The sequence below is a fragment of the Canis lupus genome, chromosome 2 (genome assembly GCF_003254725.2).
Source record: "Canis lupus dingo isolate Sandy chromosome 2, ASM325472v2, whole genome shotgun sequence".
Taxonomy (NCBI): Eukaryota; Metazoa; Chordata; class Mammalia; order Carnivora; family Canidae; genus Canis; species Canis lupus.
In genome coordinates, this window is record NC_064244.1 from 80706122 (window position 1) to 80722340 (window position 16219).

Sequence of the window (16219 nt, forward strand, 5' to 3'; positions counted from 1 at the left end):
CCTCCTCCGTGAGCCCCGACTCAGACCACACGGGATGTGAGCTTCGTGACAGGTCCTGGGGTGGGGGCTTCACCAGCTTTATTTACTTGACTTCATTCTTTTTAAAAAAGATTATTTGAGAGAGCGAGCGAGCGAGCACATGAGTGTGTGTGGGGTGCAGAGGGCAGCCTTGACCTCAGGACCCTGAGGTCATGACCTGAGGGTCGAGATGCTTAATGGACTGAGCCGCCCAGGCGCCCCTGACCGATCAGTTCTGGGCTTGCAGCGAAGCTGAGAGGACACCACAGAGCTCTCTTCGATGCCCTCTGGCCCCACACCGCAGGAGCCCCCCATCGTCAACATCCCGCACCAGATGGTACCGTTGTTGCAACTGATGAACCTGTCCTGACAATCACAGTGACCAGACGTCCGTGCTTTACGCTGGGGTCCCCCAGATGCCGTACACTCTATGGGTCTGAACAGATGTCTGGGGCCACGTCTCCACCATTACAGTATCGCACAGGGTAGTTTCTCGGCCCTAAAAAGTCCTCCGGGCTCCATCTAGTCAGCCCTGCCCTCCCCCGACGCCCGTCCCTGGCCGTCTCCATAGTTCTGCCCTTTCCAGAATGTCATGTAGCTGGGATCAGACCGTCTGCAGGCTTTTCACAAACAGGATTTCGTCCGATGTGAGGCAGTAGCACACGAGGTGCGGCGCCGGGTCTTCTCGGACTCTGCTGGTGGCGGTGTAAACCGGTACGACCTTTTTGGAGGGTCATCTGGGAACGTGTATTAAGAGGCTAAAAATATTTACATCCTGTGCCCCAGCAATTCCATTTTTGGGAATCTATCGCAAGGACCTAACCAGGCCCACGCACAAGGACCGATGCTGCACAGGGCTGTTCGGCCAAGTGGTTTGTTTGTATTTTCCTAGTGAAAGTGAGAACCAGCCCTGGGGCCCAACCACAGGGGACGGGTCAATGAATTGGGGTCCATGCACCACAGCGCAAACCCCGGTCACCGTCCAGGGCTGGTCGTGGAAGACTGTTGAATGCCATAGAGACATTTCAGGAACGTATGGAGTTAAAATACAGCGTCCAGGCCAGTGTGCGCAGCGTGACGGGGCAAATGGATGTTTGCCGGCATCTGGGATAACCATCACGGGGAGGTGGTCCGGAAGGAATCAGGTCAAAATGTCGCTAGTGGTGACTCTGCTCAGTGGAAATCACGGGCAGTGTCTTTTCTTTTCTTTTCTCTTTTCCTTTTCCTTTTCTTTTCTTTCTTTCCTTTTCTTTTCTTTTTTCTTTTTTTTATTTTCTTCTGAGTGATTTTCTGTAAATAGTTGCTCCTTTTATAATTGCGAAAGGAAACATCTAAAAGCAACAAGAAAAACCCATTTTCGTCGTGCGGTTCCTGTAAGCCTGGCTGGGGGGTGCTTCGTCGTCTGCGTGCCCCCGCGGAACGCCACCTGACTCTATTCGGGGCCTTCACGCCACCGTGACCGCTGGGAGATCCCAGGCAGGCCATGTGCAGCCCTGGCCGGAGGACGTGCTCGCTGGGCATCCTGGCAGGCATCCCCCCGGCAGCCTGTCGCCCGCAGCTCACGGCCGAACACCCCAGCCGTCCCGGACAGTCCACGGCAGGCAAGTACGTGCTCTCTTCGATGGACCACGAAGCTGCCCAAGGGCAGAGCGCACCGCCTGGCATCTTCGCCCCTTGCCAGCGGCTGAGCCGCTTTTACTCAAGGACAGGAGGACAGCTGACTGCGCCCACATCTTTGGTGTGAGTCACACAGTGTGGGAATGAGCAGCCCTAGGTCTGGGCGGTTCTTTGACCTTGCACTTCCTTGGTCTTTGATGGTAAGTGGGGAGTCCCTGGGGTGGGGCCCCGTTTCTCCTCGTCTGGTATGAGGCCACCTGTCTGCCCTGAAGACCTCACCCTCTGATGTCACTGTTGTTTTTCCCTGAGGCTGTTGAAGATATTGTCGGACGCGCAGCAGGGGCCTCTGTATGATGGTCCTCAGGAGACATCCTCTCCGGGTTGTGCACCGAGAGTGGCCCGGTGTCCGGGGGCGGTGGGTTCACGTTCACCCAGAGACTCGTACAGCCGCCCGAGCCCGCGCTTTCACTGTAACTGCTCAACACCGACGGCTCTTTGATTTCACGGACGGACGTTTTTTAGGCATTAGTCTCATTCTTGATTCATTTGATGTCCTGACTGATCTAGTTTATTTATTATTTTTTAAAAAATATATTTATTTATTTATTCATGAGAGACCCAGAGTGAGAGGCAGAGGGAGAAGCAGGCTCCCTTGGGGAGCCTGATGTGGGATTCGATCCCAGGACCCCGGGATCATGCCCTGAGCCGAAGGCAGAAGCTCAACCACGGAGCCTCCCAGGCGCCCCCTGACTGATCAACTTTAAAAATGTGCATTTCTCCTTTCCTTCTACCCCCAACTGAGATATTTGATGGAAGATCTGTGGTGAATCGTTTGGGGATGCAAGGCCGCGTGTGAACAGATGGATCCCTTGGGCTCCGTCGGCCCACAGCGCCTGCCCACCCTCCCTCGGTGCCCCAGCCCGCGGCTGACGGGTCCTGCGTCACCCCCATGCCCCCCAACTCTGGTCTGGCTTCTCTGGGTGCCCTCCAGTCGGCGGAGGTCTCTCTCAGCGGTGCCTGGGCCGGATACGTAACCCAGGTGTGGGTTCCTGCCACTCACCCCTCCACGGCAGTGCTATTCCAAGGGAACCAGCATCACTTGGGCTGCTTGTTAAAAATGCAAATTGCTGAGTCCACCCCATAGACAATGAATCCGAATCTCTGGGGGCAAGGTCTGGGAAATGGGCGTTTAAAAACAGCCTCCCTAGCCCCCTCCCCCACCCCCCAAGTGATTCTGTGCAAGCTAATGTTTGGAGATCATTCTCCAAAGAAAATGATCTCAGATTGATGTGAATAGAGGCAAAGACCTTTTTAGTCCCATATGGTCTTCAGAGTCCCTTGACCTGTAGTCACCTGCCTTCCAATTTCACCCCTATTGTCAGCTCGTGTGTTTAATCCCTGGCCTTGACTTTTTCGGGATCAGCCACTGTGTGTGTGTGTGTGCGTGTCCCTTGTACTGTTGGGACCCAGGAGGAGTGAATTCGGTCCTACAGTGAGGAGGACCCAACAACTGGTGCTCCTACTGGGTCTGCTCCTCCCAGGAATAACCGTAAACGCAGATTGACTGGGAGGGTCATGATGCCCACGGTGACAAGCTCTGGTGGAGACGCTGCATCAAGGTGATGGGAAATTCAGGCATCTGTCTCCTGACGTCACCACTTTGATTCCAGACAGCTGAGGCCACACAGTGTTCAAGGATGTAGGAAGAGGAGGGGGACAGTGCAGGGCTCTGTTCTGCCTCCAGTTCCCAGCTGTGAGCTCATAATATTAATAATAATAATAACAAAAGAACAACAGTGAATGCTCTGTGTGTTGGATGCTTTTATTTATTATTATTATTATTGTTATTATTATTAAGTGCTGGACACTTTCCTACATGTTTTACGAGCTTGTTAGCAATCAAGCCTCACAACTCAATGGGGCTGATCTACTGGCATCACCTGGATGCCCTAAGCAGAGAAACGTAGCCACAGAGATGGTAAGGAACTTGCCTCGTGTCGCACAGCCAGAAAGCGGCAGAGGTGGGATTCGAATCCAGACCGCCTGCCTCCTGAGCCCTGCTCTTAACCATGCCGGGCGCCTCCTTGTCTGCTCCTCTCTGAGACTCTTACCTCTTTCTGCTTGGTTATGCGGTTCTCCAGATCCTGCACCTTTTTCTTTTCCTTCTCTATGGCTTCCTTTGCTTTGAGTCTCTCATAGGCGATGCTGCTCTCTGAAATCTGGAAGTCAGTGACAACAGGTTGGAGGGAGTGTCCGCCAGAGAGGCAGGGAAGTGGCACGGGGGGTGGGGGGGTAGCCAGGATGAGTAACCCCCGAGACGGGTGAGTCAGGGTTTGGGAGCGAGGGCTCAGGGAGCAGGACGCGGGGAGGCGGGGGTGGGAGTCTTGGCATGCTGGCCACGGTGAGGGCCTCGGGGGCAGGTCTGGTTAGTCACCGCATAAAAGAGGGTTATTCATCGTTCAGGATTTCAGGGCTATGTTCGGGAAGGGATGGGCTGGTGAGTGTTCAGGCCACCGCGTTTGGCCCGGGGCCACTAATTAAGCTGGCAGGTGTTGCACCGGTGTGGGCGCTCCGCAGGGAAGTACCTGGCTTCTTGGGAGGTGGGGCAGGGGAGGCAAAGTCGGGGGCCGGGGGGGATGCCTCCTGTCCCAGCAGACTTGATGCCTGTGGCTTCAATCTCTCCCCAGCCTTCAAAGGCTTGGGTCCAAAAATTGATGTCCAGGACAGCGTGACCCTGAGAACATGTAGGCCACAGCTCCGGTGACCCGGAGGTGGGCACGGAGGACCAGCCTCACGTACACAGGCCCCAGGAGGTACACAGTGCGGGGAGGTTGGAAAACTCAACTTGCGGCTTGGAATCCTTGCAGTTATGCTCCCATACAAACATAAAGCTCACACAGAAAAAAATTAAAATATATGCATCTATGCATAGACGAGGGCCTGGAGAGATCTGTACTGGAATGTAAATATCGGTTATTTTGGGGGTTTGGGATTATGGCAATTTACATTTTCTTCTTTTCCCTGGTCTGTATCTTTGACATTTTTTTTTTTTTTTTGGACGAACATACATTATTTGGCAAAAGGAAAAATGACTGGAAATTGTGACAGGGAATGCGGTGCTGGGGGCAGGACGGGGCCTTGGGGATGCGCGGCCCTGCGGAAAAAGACGGTCTCTCCACCGGCGCTGCCTGCTGAGCGCGGTGTCCGCGGCCGCCGTCCACCTGCCCCGCTCCGCGCAGGCCTCCCGCCCCACCTGGGCTCTGACTCAGCTCCCTGCACGAGCTTGGCATTTGCCCGCTGCCAAGCCCGCGGAGACTGTCCTGTCCCCGCCCGCCAGTCGTAGAGGCTGCCAGCCCCCCGCTGCGGGCCTCGTGTCCCAGCTGAAAACAAGGGTGACGCTGACTCCTCTTGAAACGCTTGCAACACGGGTGCTCGGCTGCGTGCGCGGAGTGCGTCGGCGCAGCTGACGGGCAAGGCCCAGAGAGCGCTGCCCAGCGAGGCGCGTCTTGCAGGGGAGGCCGCGGAGGCCGGGACGGAGGCGGTAAGAACCCAAATAGGTGCGGAGGTCATGCCACCGGGACGCCAGAGCCCTGCCCTAACCGTGCGGCCCCTTGGCTTCCCGACCTTGACCTGTGTGTCCTCCTGATTAAAACCCCACCCCACGCAGAGGCCAACACCTGCCTGTAGGGTCGTGGCTCCAAGTCCACATACCACGCGGGCACCCGCGCTTCCACCCTTGGCGCATATGCAGGGGACGCTCTGGGCACAGCTGCTGACGACAGTTTGACCTCACTCCCTGCACAGGCTGACGCAGTCCCACTGCCAGGGGCCTTGCTTGACTGTCGGCCTCCCCCGCGCCTGCCCCACCACCCCCACCCTGTACACACCCCATCCCCCCCACCTGGACGCTGACCTCACCTGGGCGGGTGATTCATAAAGAATACACTGACTCCTCACCACACACCTCTAGAGGGGCGCTGTCACTACACCCACATTACGGATGGGGGAACAGAGATGGAAGGCGTTGGCCAGGGTCAAACAGCATGTTGGGGCAGAGGTGGGATTTGAACCAGAATCGACACTTCTAGCCTACCAGGCTTTCCTGCTTTGCCCCCTCTGAGTCTCCCTCTGGCTTTCTTCCCCCGACCCCTCGTTTGGCTTCCACCTTGTTCCAGCTTTGCTTCCTTCCTCACACCTGCTCCTGCTGCCCTGGCTGAGGGAGGTCCCTGTCCTTTGCAGCTGGGCCACTTTACCCAGTGGCTCCCTCTCCCCCCAGATGTTGCCTTCGTGTTCCTCCTCCGCTCCAGGTCTCACTCAAACGTCACCTCCTCAGAGAAGCCCTCCCTGCCTGTGACCACTCTCTAGCCCACCTACTTGATATCAGTCCCCCTCCCCAGGCTTGTGGCTCTGCAGCTATCATGTGACCTGTTTGGTGGTGTCTGTCCCTCCACCCTCGAGGGGAAGCTCTGGGAGGACACGGCTCTGGTGCCCTGTGGGGTCCCCAACACCTAGCAGGGCCTGGCCCATGTCAGGTGCTTGGGAAATATTTGTGGATGGATGCATGAGACAGAATTAAACAATTCATGGGGTCGTGACTGTTTCTGGAAGTTCCATGAGGGCCAGCACGTGTCTATGTCCCTGTGTCCCTGGAGCCCAGCTCACGGAGCTGCCGCTATCGGTCACTGAGGGCACCTCTCCTTGGCCTCCAGCTCCTGAACCCTTCTTTGGCTTTTTTTTTTTCCTTCTTTGGCTTCTGGGACGGGGGGCGGTTGGGGTGTTTGGGTTCACATGAGTGACATCCCTCCTCTCAGCCTGGGGGCCTGCCTTTCAGGGCGGCTCCAGGCCGGTGTGGCCGGTGGGCCCAGTCCCCGGGCTGGCGGAGGTGGCTGGATGCGGGTGTCTCCAGCTCTCCCCGGGCGCGGTACTCGGGCCTGCCCAGACCATGGGTGCACTACTTCTCATCCAGTCCGGACCTCTGGCACTTGTTGGTGTGACTGGCCTGCGAGCGTGTCATGTACCGGTCACTCCACCACTGTTTGTGTCTCTACCACAAGTCGATGAAACCAGGAGACAGGGCTGGGAGCAGGTGTTTTTCTAGGGCGCCCATGCTGGGTTGTGTCGGAGATACCTTCCGAGGAGGGGGCGGAGATGCTGGCTGGGGGACTGACCCAGACACCCTCCAAGGGTTCTCTCCTGGAGCGCGTGCCCCTGCCCTCGGGGGCCGTGCAGACGAGGCCTCCGCGGAGGGCCAGGGACGTGCACCGTGCGGCTCAGGTACGCCGTCTACGTCCGGTCACCTCATCCTGCGAGGCTGGGACTGCCGGCACTCCCGTTTTACAGAGGCGGCGGCTGAGGCTCGACGTGCCCTGGCTGCACCGCCAGTGGGGCCCAGCCAGCACCCGCCCCCTGGCCTGCCCTACTCTCCCTCGGGGCACAGGACCGGCCTCAGGTCTGGCTTCGGAGCTCCGCCCGCAGGGGTTGGGTGCCCGGCCCACTCGGCGCCCTGCTCCTCGTACCTCCTTCTGTTGGGTCAAGTGGTTCTCCAGATCTTGCACTTTTCTCTTTTCTGTCTCTAAAGCTTCCTTTGCCTTCCTTTTCTCCTGGGCCATGCTGGTCTCCAAAACCTGAAAACCAACGGCCAGTCTTTGTGGTTGCCTGTGCATTTCGGGGGCTGGAGGGCGGGGGGAGCGGCCCAGGACGACCCTACTACTAATTGGGTGGGCCGGGGCCCACGGCCAGCACGTCCCACACGGCGAACCCCAGCAAGGCAACTCTGGTGGGGGCGTCAGGGACCTCATTTTGCCGACCAGGAAACAGAAGAACAGAGAGTGGCTCAAGGGTCGTGCCCAAGGGTCGTGCCCAAGGGTCGTGCCCAAGGGTCGTGCAGCGTGTTGGTGGTGAGGTGAGGATTTGAGCCCCGTGCGGAGGACGGCACGCCGCCTGCATCCAGAGGCCCGGGGTAGGGAGCAAGTGAGGGAACCAGGTCTGTCTTATTTTGGAATCTGAGCTCTTATCACAGTGCCAGGCAGCCTTCTCTGATAAGAAGAATCTCATTAATAATGGATATCCTATTATTAAACTTAATCTCTTAAGGAGAATCAGGTTTCAAGATGAGGATTGAATTAATGAGCCACAACATTCCAATTTCTAGAAGGGGTGGGGGTGAACCTCACAAGCGGAGCTCTGAGAGGGTGTCTGGGGGGGGGAAGTGTGGTTAGGTGCTCGTGCTCGAGGAGTTTTATTTAGGGAGTAAGTGGTTAACACAAATCACAAGGGGTAGGAGTTGCCCAAGAGGCCCCTGTTTCTAGTCTCTGCAAGAAAGGGCACGTCAGCTTCCAAACAGGTTGAGTTTTAAGCACCAGCTCGCCCGGAAGACGTCTGGAACGTGGAACACGGTTTCCATTACAGCCAGTGGTTAGGGATCTGCTCAGATTAGCCCGGCCGAAATGCTGTCTGTTTTGCAGTGAAAAGTCATAAAAAAAAAAAAAAAAAAAAAGTTCCCAACACTCAGCCGTTCTGATAGCAGCCCTAAAGAAAGCAGGTGAGCGGTGTCACCACGGGAGTTGGCACGCGGAGTTTGAACATCTGAGGTGGGGTTTGGGGGGGTTTCCTGTAATTCGTGAAAGAGACTTGCAGGCACTTTCCAGGGACGCCAGGCTGGCTCCGCTGCATCTGATGTCGTGTCTACACTCTGGACTTTCCTCTGGGCAGCCCCTTTGCAGCCGAGAGGGGCGCTCAGAGGAGGGTGGTCCTTCTGTGACTCCCCACACACGGGCCCTGCTTTGCCCCCATGTTCCCAAGCAGGGAGTGGGAGTCGACCTTTCACGTTACCTCGAACCCCGCATTATGACCTAGCAGTCTGCTGTCCTTAAAGGCTCATCTGATTATGTGGCAGAGGGCCTAGGAGAAGGAAAAGTCAAGGAACCGTCTGAGGCTGGTGAAAGTCTGCTCAGATTTCCCCATCCAGACAGCACAGAGACTTTCCGCCAGGAGGGGTCAGCTGGTGTTTTCCTAGGCTTGGGGTGACCTGGCTACAGCTTCTCCCCACAGTGAGGCTGACCCCAGCACGCCTTCCTTAAATCTCCCTTGAAGTCCCCCGTGACCTCGAAGTCTCTAAATTCAAGGGCCTTCTCAGGGCCCTGGAGCTGAATGGTTGACCTCTTGGTGGCATTTGGCCCCAGTGAACCCTTGGGAGCCTCTGTTCCTTGTCACCATCCCTGCAGAGATAACTCAGGGCCAGCCCCCAGTCGCACTGTTTACACGGGCCGCCCAGCGCAGCTGCACAGGTGACCCCGAGTGAGACCGGGCACACAAACATCTTCCCTCCTTGGATCCGAGCAGATAGCACGGGCTCGGCCCTGCCGCCTCCTTGTCGCTCCCGCAGCGGTGGCCGGCGAGGAGGGAGGATGGGGCTGGCGGGGTTGATGGGGAAGGAAGTGCCTGTGATCATTCTAGTAGCTACACTTCCTGAGTGACAATTCCAGGTCAAACGCTTTGTGGCATGTGACCACCGGCCCTCACAGCCACCCCGAAAGGAGGGAGGTCCTGGGCGATCTGCTGAGGCCCCCATGTCGTCCAGCCAGGACTTGAACCTGTGTCTCATGTGGCTGCAAGTCCTGGAAGAGCTCAGGAGCGCAGTTCGTGAGAGACCCCGAGAGCCCAGGCTGACCCCAAGGCAAACCTGCGCCCACAGCGTCACAGAGTTCTCCCCAGAGCGGCTCTGGGAGCGTCTGCACGAGCACAAAAATCTTCAACAGGGGAGAAGAGTCCTGCCCTGGGCCGCTGTGGCCAGAGAACCGGGTCTGGTTCTGGCTCCTGCGCTTCAGGAACAAAACAGAGTGGGGGTTGCAAGCTCGGGCACCTACAGGGGCCACACGGGTACCAGCAATGACGTGGGCTGCGTTTAACGCAACAGCGAGCGGCGGGGACTGTGGGACATCACTGCTGCTGGGTGGAGCTCCCGTCCGCTTCTGCCAAGTGGAAACGGGGCCAGATTTTCTGACTTTTCAGAAGAGGATGGAAATCTGGATTTTTAAGTAAATGTTATGAATTCAAAACAAAACACTCTGGGACCAAACATAACATGTCCACAGGCCCCTTTCAGCCAGGGAGCTGCCAGCCTGTGCCTTCTGGAGCACGGAGCGGGTCGGAGGAGGGGACCGAGGCCCGGCTCCTGTCCTGGGAGGCCTATAAGGGGAAACAGGGGCATTCGGGCCTAGAGAGGAGCAGGTGTCTCTGTTTTCAAGCATCTAAAAGGTTATTATGTGGATGAGGATGTGGACAGGTCTTGGCAGGAACCCGGGAGGTTGGCGGAGGATTGATGCTCTCTGGGAGGAAGAGTTTGATTGAGCTCAACCTCAGAGAAGGATTTCCTGCCAGGCCAAGGCATCACCACTGGGCCTGTAGAAAATTCTTCAATGGTGGAGCTGGAGGCTGGATGATTCTAGGATGTTGTTGGAAGACTGACACAGCCCCGAAGCCCCAGGACTTTGTGCCTCCTCCACGTCTATGCTTTGGGACACAATCACCGTGCTCGTGTCGCCAGCGTGTCGCCAGCCCCAACTCGTCTCTCGAGTCCTATCTACGTCGGTATTTTTGCGGTTTATGATTTCTCCAACTGGCTGGCGAGGCTACAGCTCGAGGGCTCTCCCCTTGGGCCCCGCGGCTCCCCAGAGTAGCCAAACCCTCCCAAGGACAGATCGCCATAGGAACGCTCTGCCGAGCTCTACCCCCATCATCCGTGGTTCAGAACTCACTTCCACATGGCCCTCGAGCCACATTTGGGCTCGAGCCGACTGTCTCCCCCAGCGGCATACCTCCTTCTGGCAGGTTAAGCGATTCTCCAGCTCTTGGACTCTGGTCTGTTCTTCTTCTAATGCTTCCTTCACTCTGTTTTTCTCTTGAGTAAAGCTTTCCTCCCAGACCTGCAACCCAATGGCCAGTGTTTTAATAGACCTAGTTGCCATGGCAGGAATCTGGACTCTGTGCCAGGAACTGCACGGGCAGCTCTTTGCTGCTCGCCACAGCCCCACGGGGGAGGCCGCCGGCAGCTAGGAACAAGGATCCAGAGCGGACAGGCTCAGCCCAGAGCCCAGGTGGGTCCTTCCTGGGTGAGTGACCTTGATTTGGGCTCAGGCTGACTCTGTCTCCCCCAGCTGCCTACCTTCTTTTGGCAGGCTAAGCGATTCTCCAGCTCTTGGATTCTCTTCTGTTCTTCTTCTAATGCTTCTTTTGCTCTGTTTTTCTCTTCAGTGATGCTTTCCTCCAAAGCCTGAAAGTCAATGACTGTTGTTTAATAGGTATAGTTGCCATGGCAGGAATCTGGACTCCATGCCAGCCACTGCACGGGCTAGCTCTTTGCTCCAACAACCCCACGGGGGAGACTGTGGGCAGCTAGGAGCAAGGGATCTGGAGTGGGCAGGCTCAGCTCAGAGCCCCAGGTTGGTCCTTTCTGGGTGCACGATTTTGGGAAAGAAGCCTCAGTCTCCCTCTCTGTACAATGAGGATAGTAATAGTGCTTCCTGCCCTGGGAGAATGTGAGGGGCAGACGGGAGGCTGGACATGAGCCACTTGGCATGTGATCACCATTCATTAATAAGGGTCAGTCATTTCTTCTGTGATCTCCACTTCATAGAGCACTTAGAGGGACTTAGGGGGATTAAGGAATCGGCCAAATTTACCAGCAAATCACACAAGCAGAGATTCGAACCCTGGTCCATTTGACTCCAGAGTCTGCTTTCTAAACCAGGGGTTGGCAAACTCTGGCCTATCAGCCAAACCTGGCCTGCTCTCTGCATTTTTTTTTAAATTTTTTTTTTTTTTGCTCTCTGCATTTTGTAAAGTTTTATTGGAACGCTTCCTTGCTCACTGTTTGCAGATTGTGTATGACTGACTGCCTTTGCACCACACAGCCGAGCTGAGCAGTCACAGGAGAGCAATGCGGCTCACAAAACTGAAGATACATACTATGTGGCTCTTTATGGAAAAAGTTTGCTGAGCCTGATCTAAACCATTAGTGTGTGCACAAGTCAAGTACATGTTGTCAACGGTTCATAATAGAAAAGGATTAGCTTGATAAAAGAACCTAGAATTTCTTACTATTCAAGTAGTCCTCACATGAGTCAGGATTCATGAGAAGGAGTTAATTAGTGAGTTTTGACACATGTATTTTTAGAAAGGCTGGGGGTGATGGTGTCTTAGGGTTTAAGGCAGACTGATTTCAACCTGGGACCCCCCACCGAATGCCTGGGTGGCTCAGTGGGTTAAGTGTCTGCCTTCAGCGCAGGTCATGATCCCAGGGTCCTGAGACCGAGCCCTGCATCGGGCTCCCTGCACAGTGGGAAGTCAGCCTCTCCCTCTGGCCCTCTCCCTTCCCCAATCATAATCTCTCTCTAAAAAAAAAAAAAAAAAGATTTACTTTATTATTTCAGAAAGAGAATCTTCTAATTGGCTTGGTGTTTAGGAAAATAAGTAGCAATCTTGGCCATTTTTTCCCTATGATATGAATAAAGAGTGGAAGATGGAAATGCTGTGAAGTTGGTCTTTCATGCACTTAGAGATAGTCTGTGGGTTGCAAACCAGGACTGAGTAATGACTCAAACTTGGGAAATCGACTGTGGCATCTAAGCTATAAGATACCAGTTCCAGGAATTTCAATAACCTTGACGTTTCAAGTTGATTTCACTATAAGTTTTAGAATTCAAGCTTCGCCTTAATCCTCCAGCATCATTCACCTATTTAATTAATTTACTTCCATAGCATCGAACAAGGAGTCACTCAGATTTCTCCCCCCAAGTACATGCCCTCAGCAAAGGCCATTCCATCAGTTTCCAGGAGTAAAGAAAATGACAGGGACGGCCTTACCGCCTTCTCTTCCATCAGCTTCTTGATTTTGGCTTTCAGCTTCTCCTCTTGCTGCAGCCTATCCTCATTCAGCTTCTCCTTCTCTGCCAGATGCTCCTGCAACTTCTCTTGCATAAAAGACTGCTGGGTTTCCTGAGAGCTGTGGATCTTGATCTGAAACCAGAGGAAGGAGAACTGAAGCTGATGAGGGGGACAGGACGAATTAAGGAGTCATTTCAACATTTCTCTTTTTACATTGTTCTTTACCTTTAGGTGGACAGCCAAGGGTTTGCCCAAAACTTTCTTAAAAACACGGAAAAGCTATGCTTAGCCTAGTTGCTGGTAGTGAAACAGCAGAGTGGTTAAGAACTCGGACTCTCGATCTAGATAGAATTTCAGCTCTACTTCTTTCTAGATGCTCCTTCATTTAGAAAATGAGAGTAATAACAGTGTCTGCCTCTCAGAGTAAGGATTAAGTGAGGTCGTGACGGAAAGCTTTTGGCACAGCGCTTAGCACATAGCAGGTGCTCAGTAAATGGCAGCTAGAATTATGAGTTATTATTTGCTGAGTGGAAGAGAAAAAGCGACGAGCTAGGGTCAGAAGGCCTGAGCTTTTGTCTTGATTCTTTCATCAGCTAGCTGTGTGACCTTGGAACGGTCACCTAGCCTCTGAGGTTTGATGTCCATATCTGTGAAATAAGGAGCATGGACTAGATGAGGGGTCGACAAGGTACTGTCTACAGGCTGAATCTGGTTCACTGCCAATTTTTATAAATAAAGTTCTGTTGGAACAGAGCTACTCCCATCATGCTCATTCATTCATGTATTGTCAATGGCTGTTTTTACTCCACAGCAGCAGCGCTAAGTAGGTGTGACAGAGGCTGTATGACCTGGAAGCCTAAAATATTTGCCATCTGGCCCTTTGGTCCCAATACCTCACCCTTTCTCTATCCATGTCTTTGGCCATGTACTTGGCAGGGCCCAGCCATATGCTGCCCTGACACTGACCTCAGCCACGTGATCTACTCTGGCCAGTGGGATGTTAAGGGACATAACACAGCAGAGAATTGAAAAGCATTCCATGATTGCGCTTTTTTTTACATCTCTGCATCACCATGGGAACATGCCCAGGCTGGCCTGTAGGAGGATGAGAGACAGGTGGAGCAGAGTAGAGCTGCTCCAGCAGAGGCCAACCCAGACCAATCAAGGGCCAGCCAACACCCAGACACTTGGGCAAGCCTGTCCAGGTTGGCGTACCCACCTAGCAGCTGACCCCAGCGAATAATAATTGTGGAATGCCGCTAAAGTTTTGTAGGTGTTTATTACAAAGCATTGTTATGGCACCAGCTACCAGAGTGGTGCATTCCCTAAGGATCACTTGCCTGTACGATGTGGACATTTGTGACTTTTTGGTCATTGTGCTTCCTGCATGCGGCTAGCTGTGCTGCTTCCACTGTGTTTTTAATAAGTACGGTTTTCCAGATCTGATGGCATTTACATTTTCTGATAATTTTGACAGAAGGAAGCAAGCATCCTGTCTTTGCCCTTGCCCTCCTGGGAGATCTTAGCCACCGTATCTGAGTCCTTTTGTGTCAAACGGAGATATCACGTCACGTCATGGGAGAATGTGGACTGACTAGTTAACAGGGAAAGACCAGGGCTAAAATGCACAGTGCTATATAAATGCCAACGAGGAGCTGAAATAACTTTCAGACTGAAAATATTACCTGAAGTTCCTGGGTTTGGCTTGTAATTTTTTTATAATATACCAGGAGATATTCCAGATACAAGGACAGTCCTTGAAAAGAAAAGCAAGAAGAAGGTAAGTCTCAATTCAATTCGCCTCCTTTGCTTTCTGAACCACGTCGTAACAGAGCTCGCTCACAGGTGGACGCGGGCAACACTGCCCCCCGCCCTCCATCAAGAAGACATGAGCTGCCACCCAATGTGTGTTTTTAAAATGGTTAGTCAGCCTCAATCTAGTTTCTTTTTGAAGATGGAAAATAAAACCCATCCACAGAGCACCCTCTCTTGACTCAATGTCCACTGTGTGCAAAGCCATGAGCTGAGTGCTTTGGGGGAGGGGGGAGGCGAGGGGATGCTACAAAGCCATTCCTCAAGGTTCAGTCCGAGAGACAGGGTCTAACTGCCTGGCAGGAAACACGCAGTGGCTCATGTGGCGTCTAAGTGACGGCTGATGGGGTGTGGAGGTGTGAGAATCTCAGAGGAGGAGCGATCATGTGCCTGGAGCGATCACAGGAGGCTACTTGGCCGAGGAGTCACCAGGTGTGGGGACTGCTGGGTACGTAGAGCTCAGAGTCGGAGGGCAGGGCATTTCTGAATGGAAGATGCGGCCCAGCAGGCTACAGGTTGGCCCCCAAAGATATCCAGGTCCTAGTCTCTGCAGCCTGTGAATGTCACCTTACGGGGCAGAAGGAACTTTGCTGGTTAAGGTGATCCTTCATCAAGTTAAGGATCTTGCAATGGGGGGATCATCCTGGGATATTGGGGGGACTCAGTACAATCACACAGGAAGATGGAGGACAGGGGATGTGAGAGCAGCAGAGGCTGGAAGATGCTGTGCTGCTGGCTCTGCAGATGGAGGAAGGGGCCACAAGCCAGGGAATGTGAGGAATTCCTTTCTAGGGACTGGAAAGGCTAAGAAATCAAGCCTTCCCTGGAGCCTTCAGGGGGACTCAGTCCCATTGACACCCTGACTTGAGTGCAGGGAAGCTGATTTCAGGCTTTTGGCTTCCAGGACTGTGGGACAATAAATGTGTAGTGTTGAGGCTCTGTGCTTGTGGTACTTGTTGCAGCAGCCCCAGGGAGCGAACACAGGGGTGGGGGCAGGAAGGGAGCTGGGGGGCAGCGCATATCCGGCCAGGGTGCCGTGCTTCACTGGCTGCACAGGTGATGGGAGGCAGGGGGCGGGAGGTGGGTCAGTTCATGGCAGGGCTGGAACAGTAGCCTAAAAAGAGCGTAAACTTGATGGAAACATCCCTGAAGTACACTGAGCATGTGCTGCGTGCCCGGCTCTCTGCCAGGCAATCAAGGCATCGCCCCCCGTATCACCTGCTCACCGCCCCGTTTGACAGGTGAGGCAGCTGGGCCCTGAGACACATGGCAGCCCAGTGAGCCTGGCAATCAGCCGAGCCAGGCCTGGGGGTCAAGTCAGTGTGACTCCAGCATCTGGGTCACTGCGACTTCAGTGGCTGATGGAGCACTGGACTGGCTTGATGCAGACTGTTTTGTGTTTTGCCTTTTCTTTTTTCTCTTCTCTTCTTCTCTTCTCTTCTCTTCTCTTCTCTTCTCTTCTCTTCTCTTCTCTTCTCTTCTCTTTTCTTTTCTTCCTCCTAGACAAATAGCTGGGAGGAACTAGCAGGGTTTCCTAACTGCAGCTGTACTGACGGGCTGTGCTAGGCAATTCCTTGCTGGGGCGGCCATCCTGCACACCGTGGGGTGTGGAGACCAAAGTATCTCCAGACATTGGCAGGTGTGGGCCAAATCCCTTCTTCCAAGTTAGGGGCTGAGAGCCCACGGACGTCCGGGTCTTCAGTGCCCATGTTCTATACCAGGGTGGGAGAAATGGGGATAAAAAGAAGAGGGAGAAAAAGCTGTTTTTCAGGGTAGGATGGTGGCCCCACCGTCAGACAGAGGAGACGGGTTGGGTGGTGTGGGGGCTGGCGAGAAGGGAGGAGCTGCCAAGCTTTGAGGTACTGGGAGGACTCGAAGGAAGGGTGGT

The 16219-nt window shown here is 54.3% G+C and overlaps 1 protein-coding gene and 1 long non-coding RNA gene across 8 annotated transcripts in view; one reads left to right on the forward strand and one right to left on the reverse strand.

The window, feature by feature from the left end:
• Positions 1 to 16219, reverse strand: part of FHAD1 (forkhead associated phosphopeptide binding domain 1) — a 122366-nt gene that overhangs the window by 29827 nt on the left and 76320 nt on the right. For 5 of the 7 annotated variants that reach the window (XM_049106984.1, XM_049106987.1, XM_049106981.1 and 2 more), the window contains 6 exons: positions 14205 to 14275; positions 12499 to 12651; positions 10799 to 10906; positions 10392 to 10559; positions 7152 to 7259; positions 3747 to 3854 (listed from right to left, as the gene is read on the reverse strand). In XM_049106984.1, the coding sequence (XP_048962941.1) occupies positions 3747 to 3854; positions 7152 to 7259; positions 10392 to 10559; positions 10799 to 10906; positions 12499 to 12651; positions 14205 to 14275 (716 nt within the window). The remainder of the gene's footprint in view (positions 1 to 3746; positions 3855 to 7151; positions 7260 to 10391; positions 10560 to 10798; positions 10907 to 12498; positions 12652 to 14204; positions 14276 to 16219) is intronic. The other 2 variants (XM_049106982.1, XM_049106990.1) reach the window with 2 other exon arrangements.
• LOC125754575 (uncharacterized) overlaps positions 1 to 16219 on the forward strand; it is a 32280-nt gene that overhangs the window by 4936 nt on the left and 11125 nt on the right. The window lies entirely within an intron of this gene.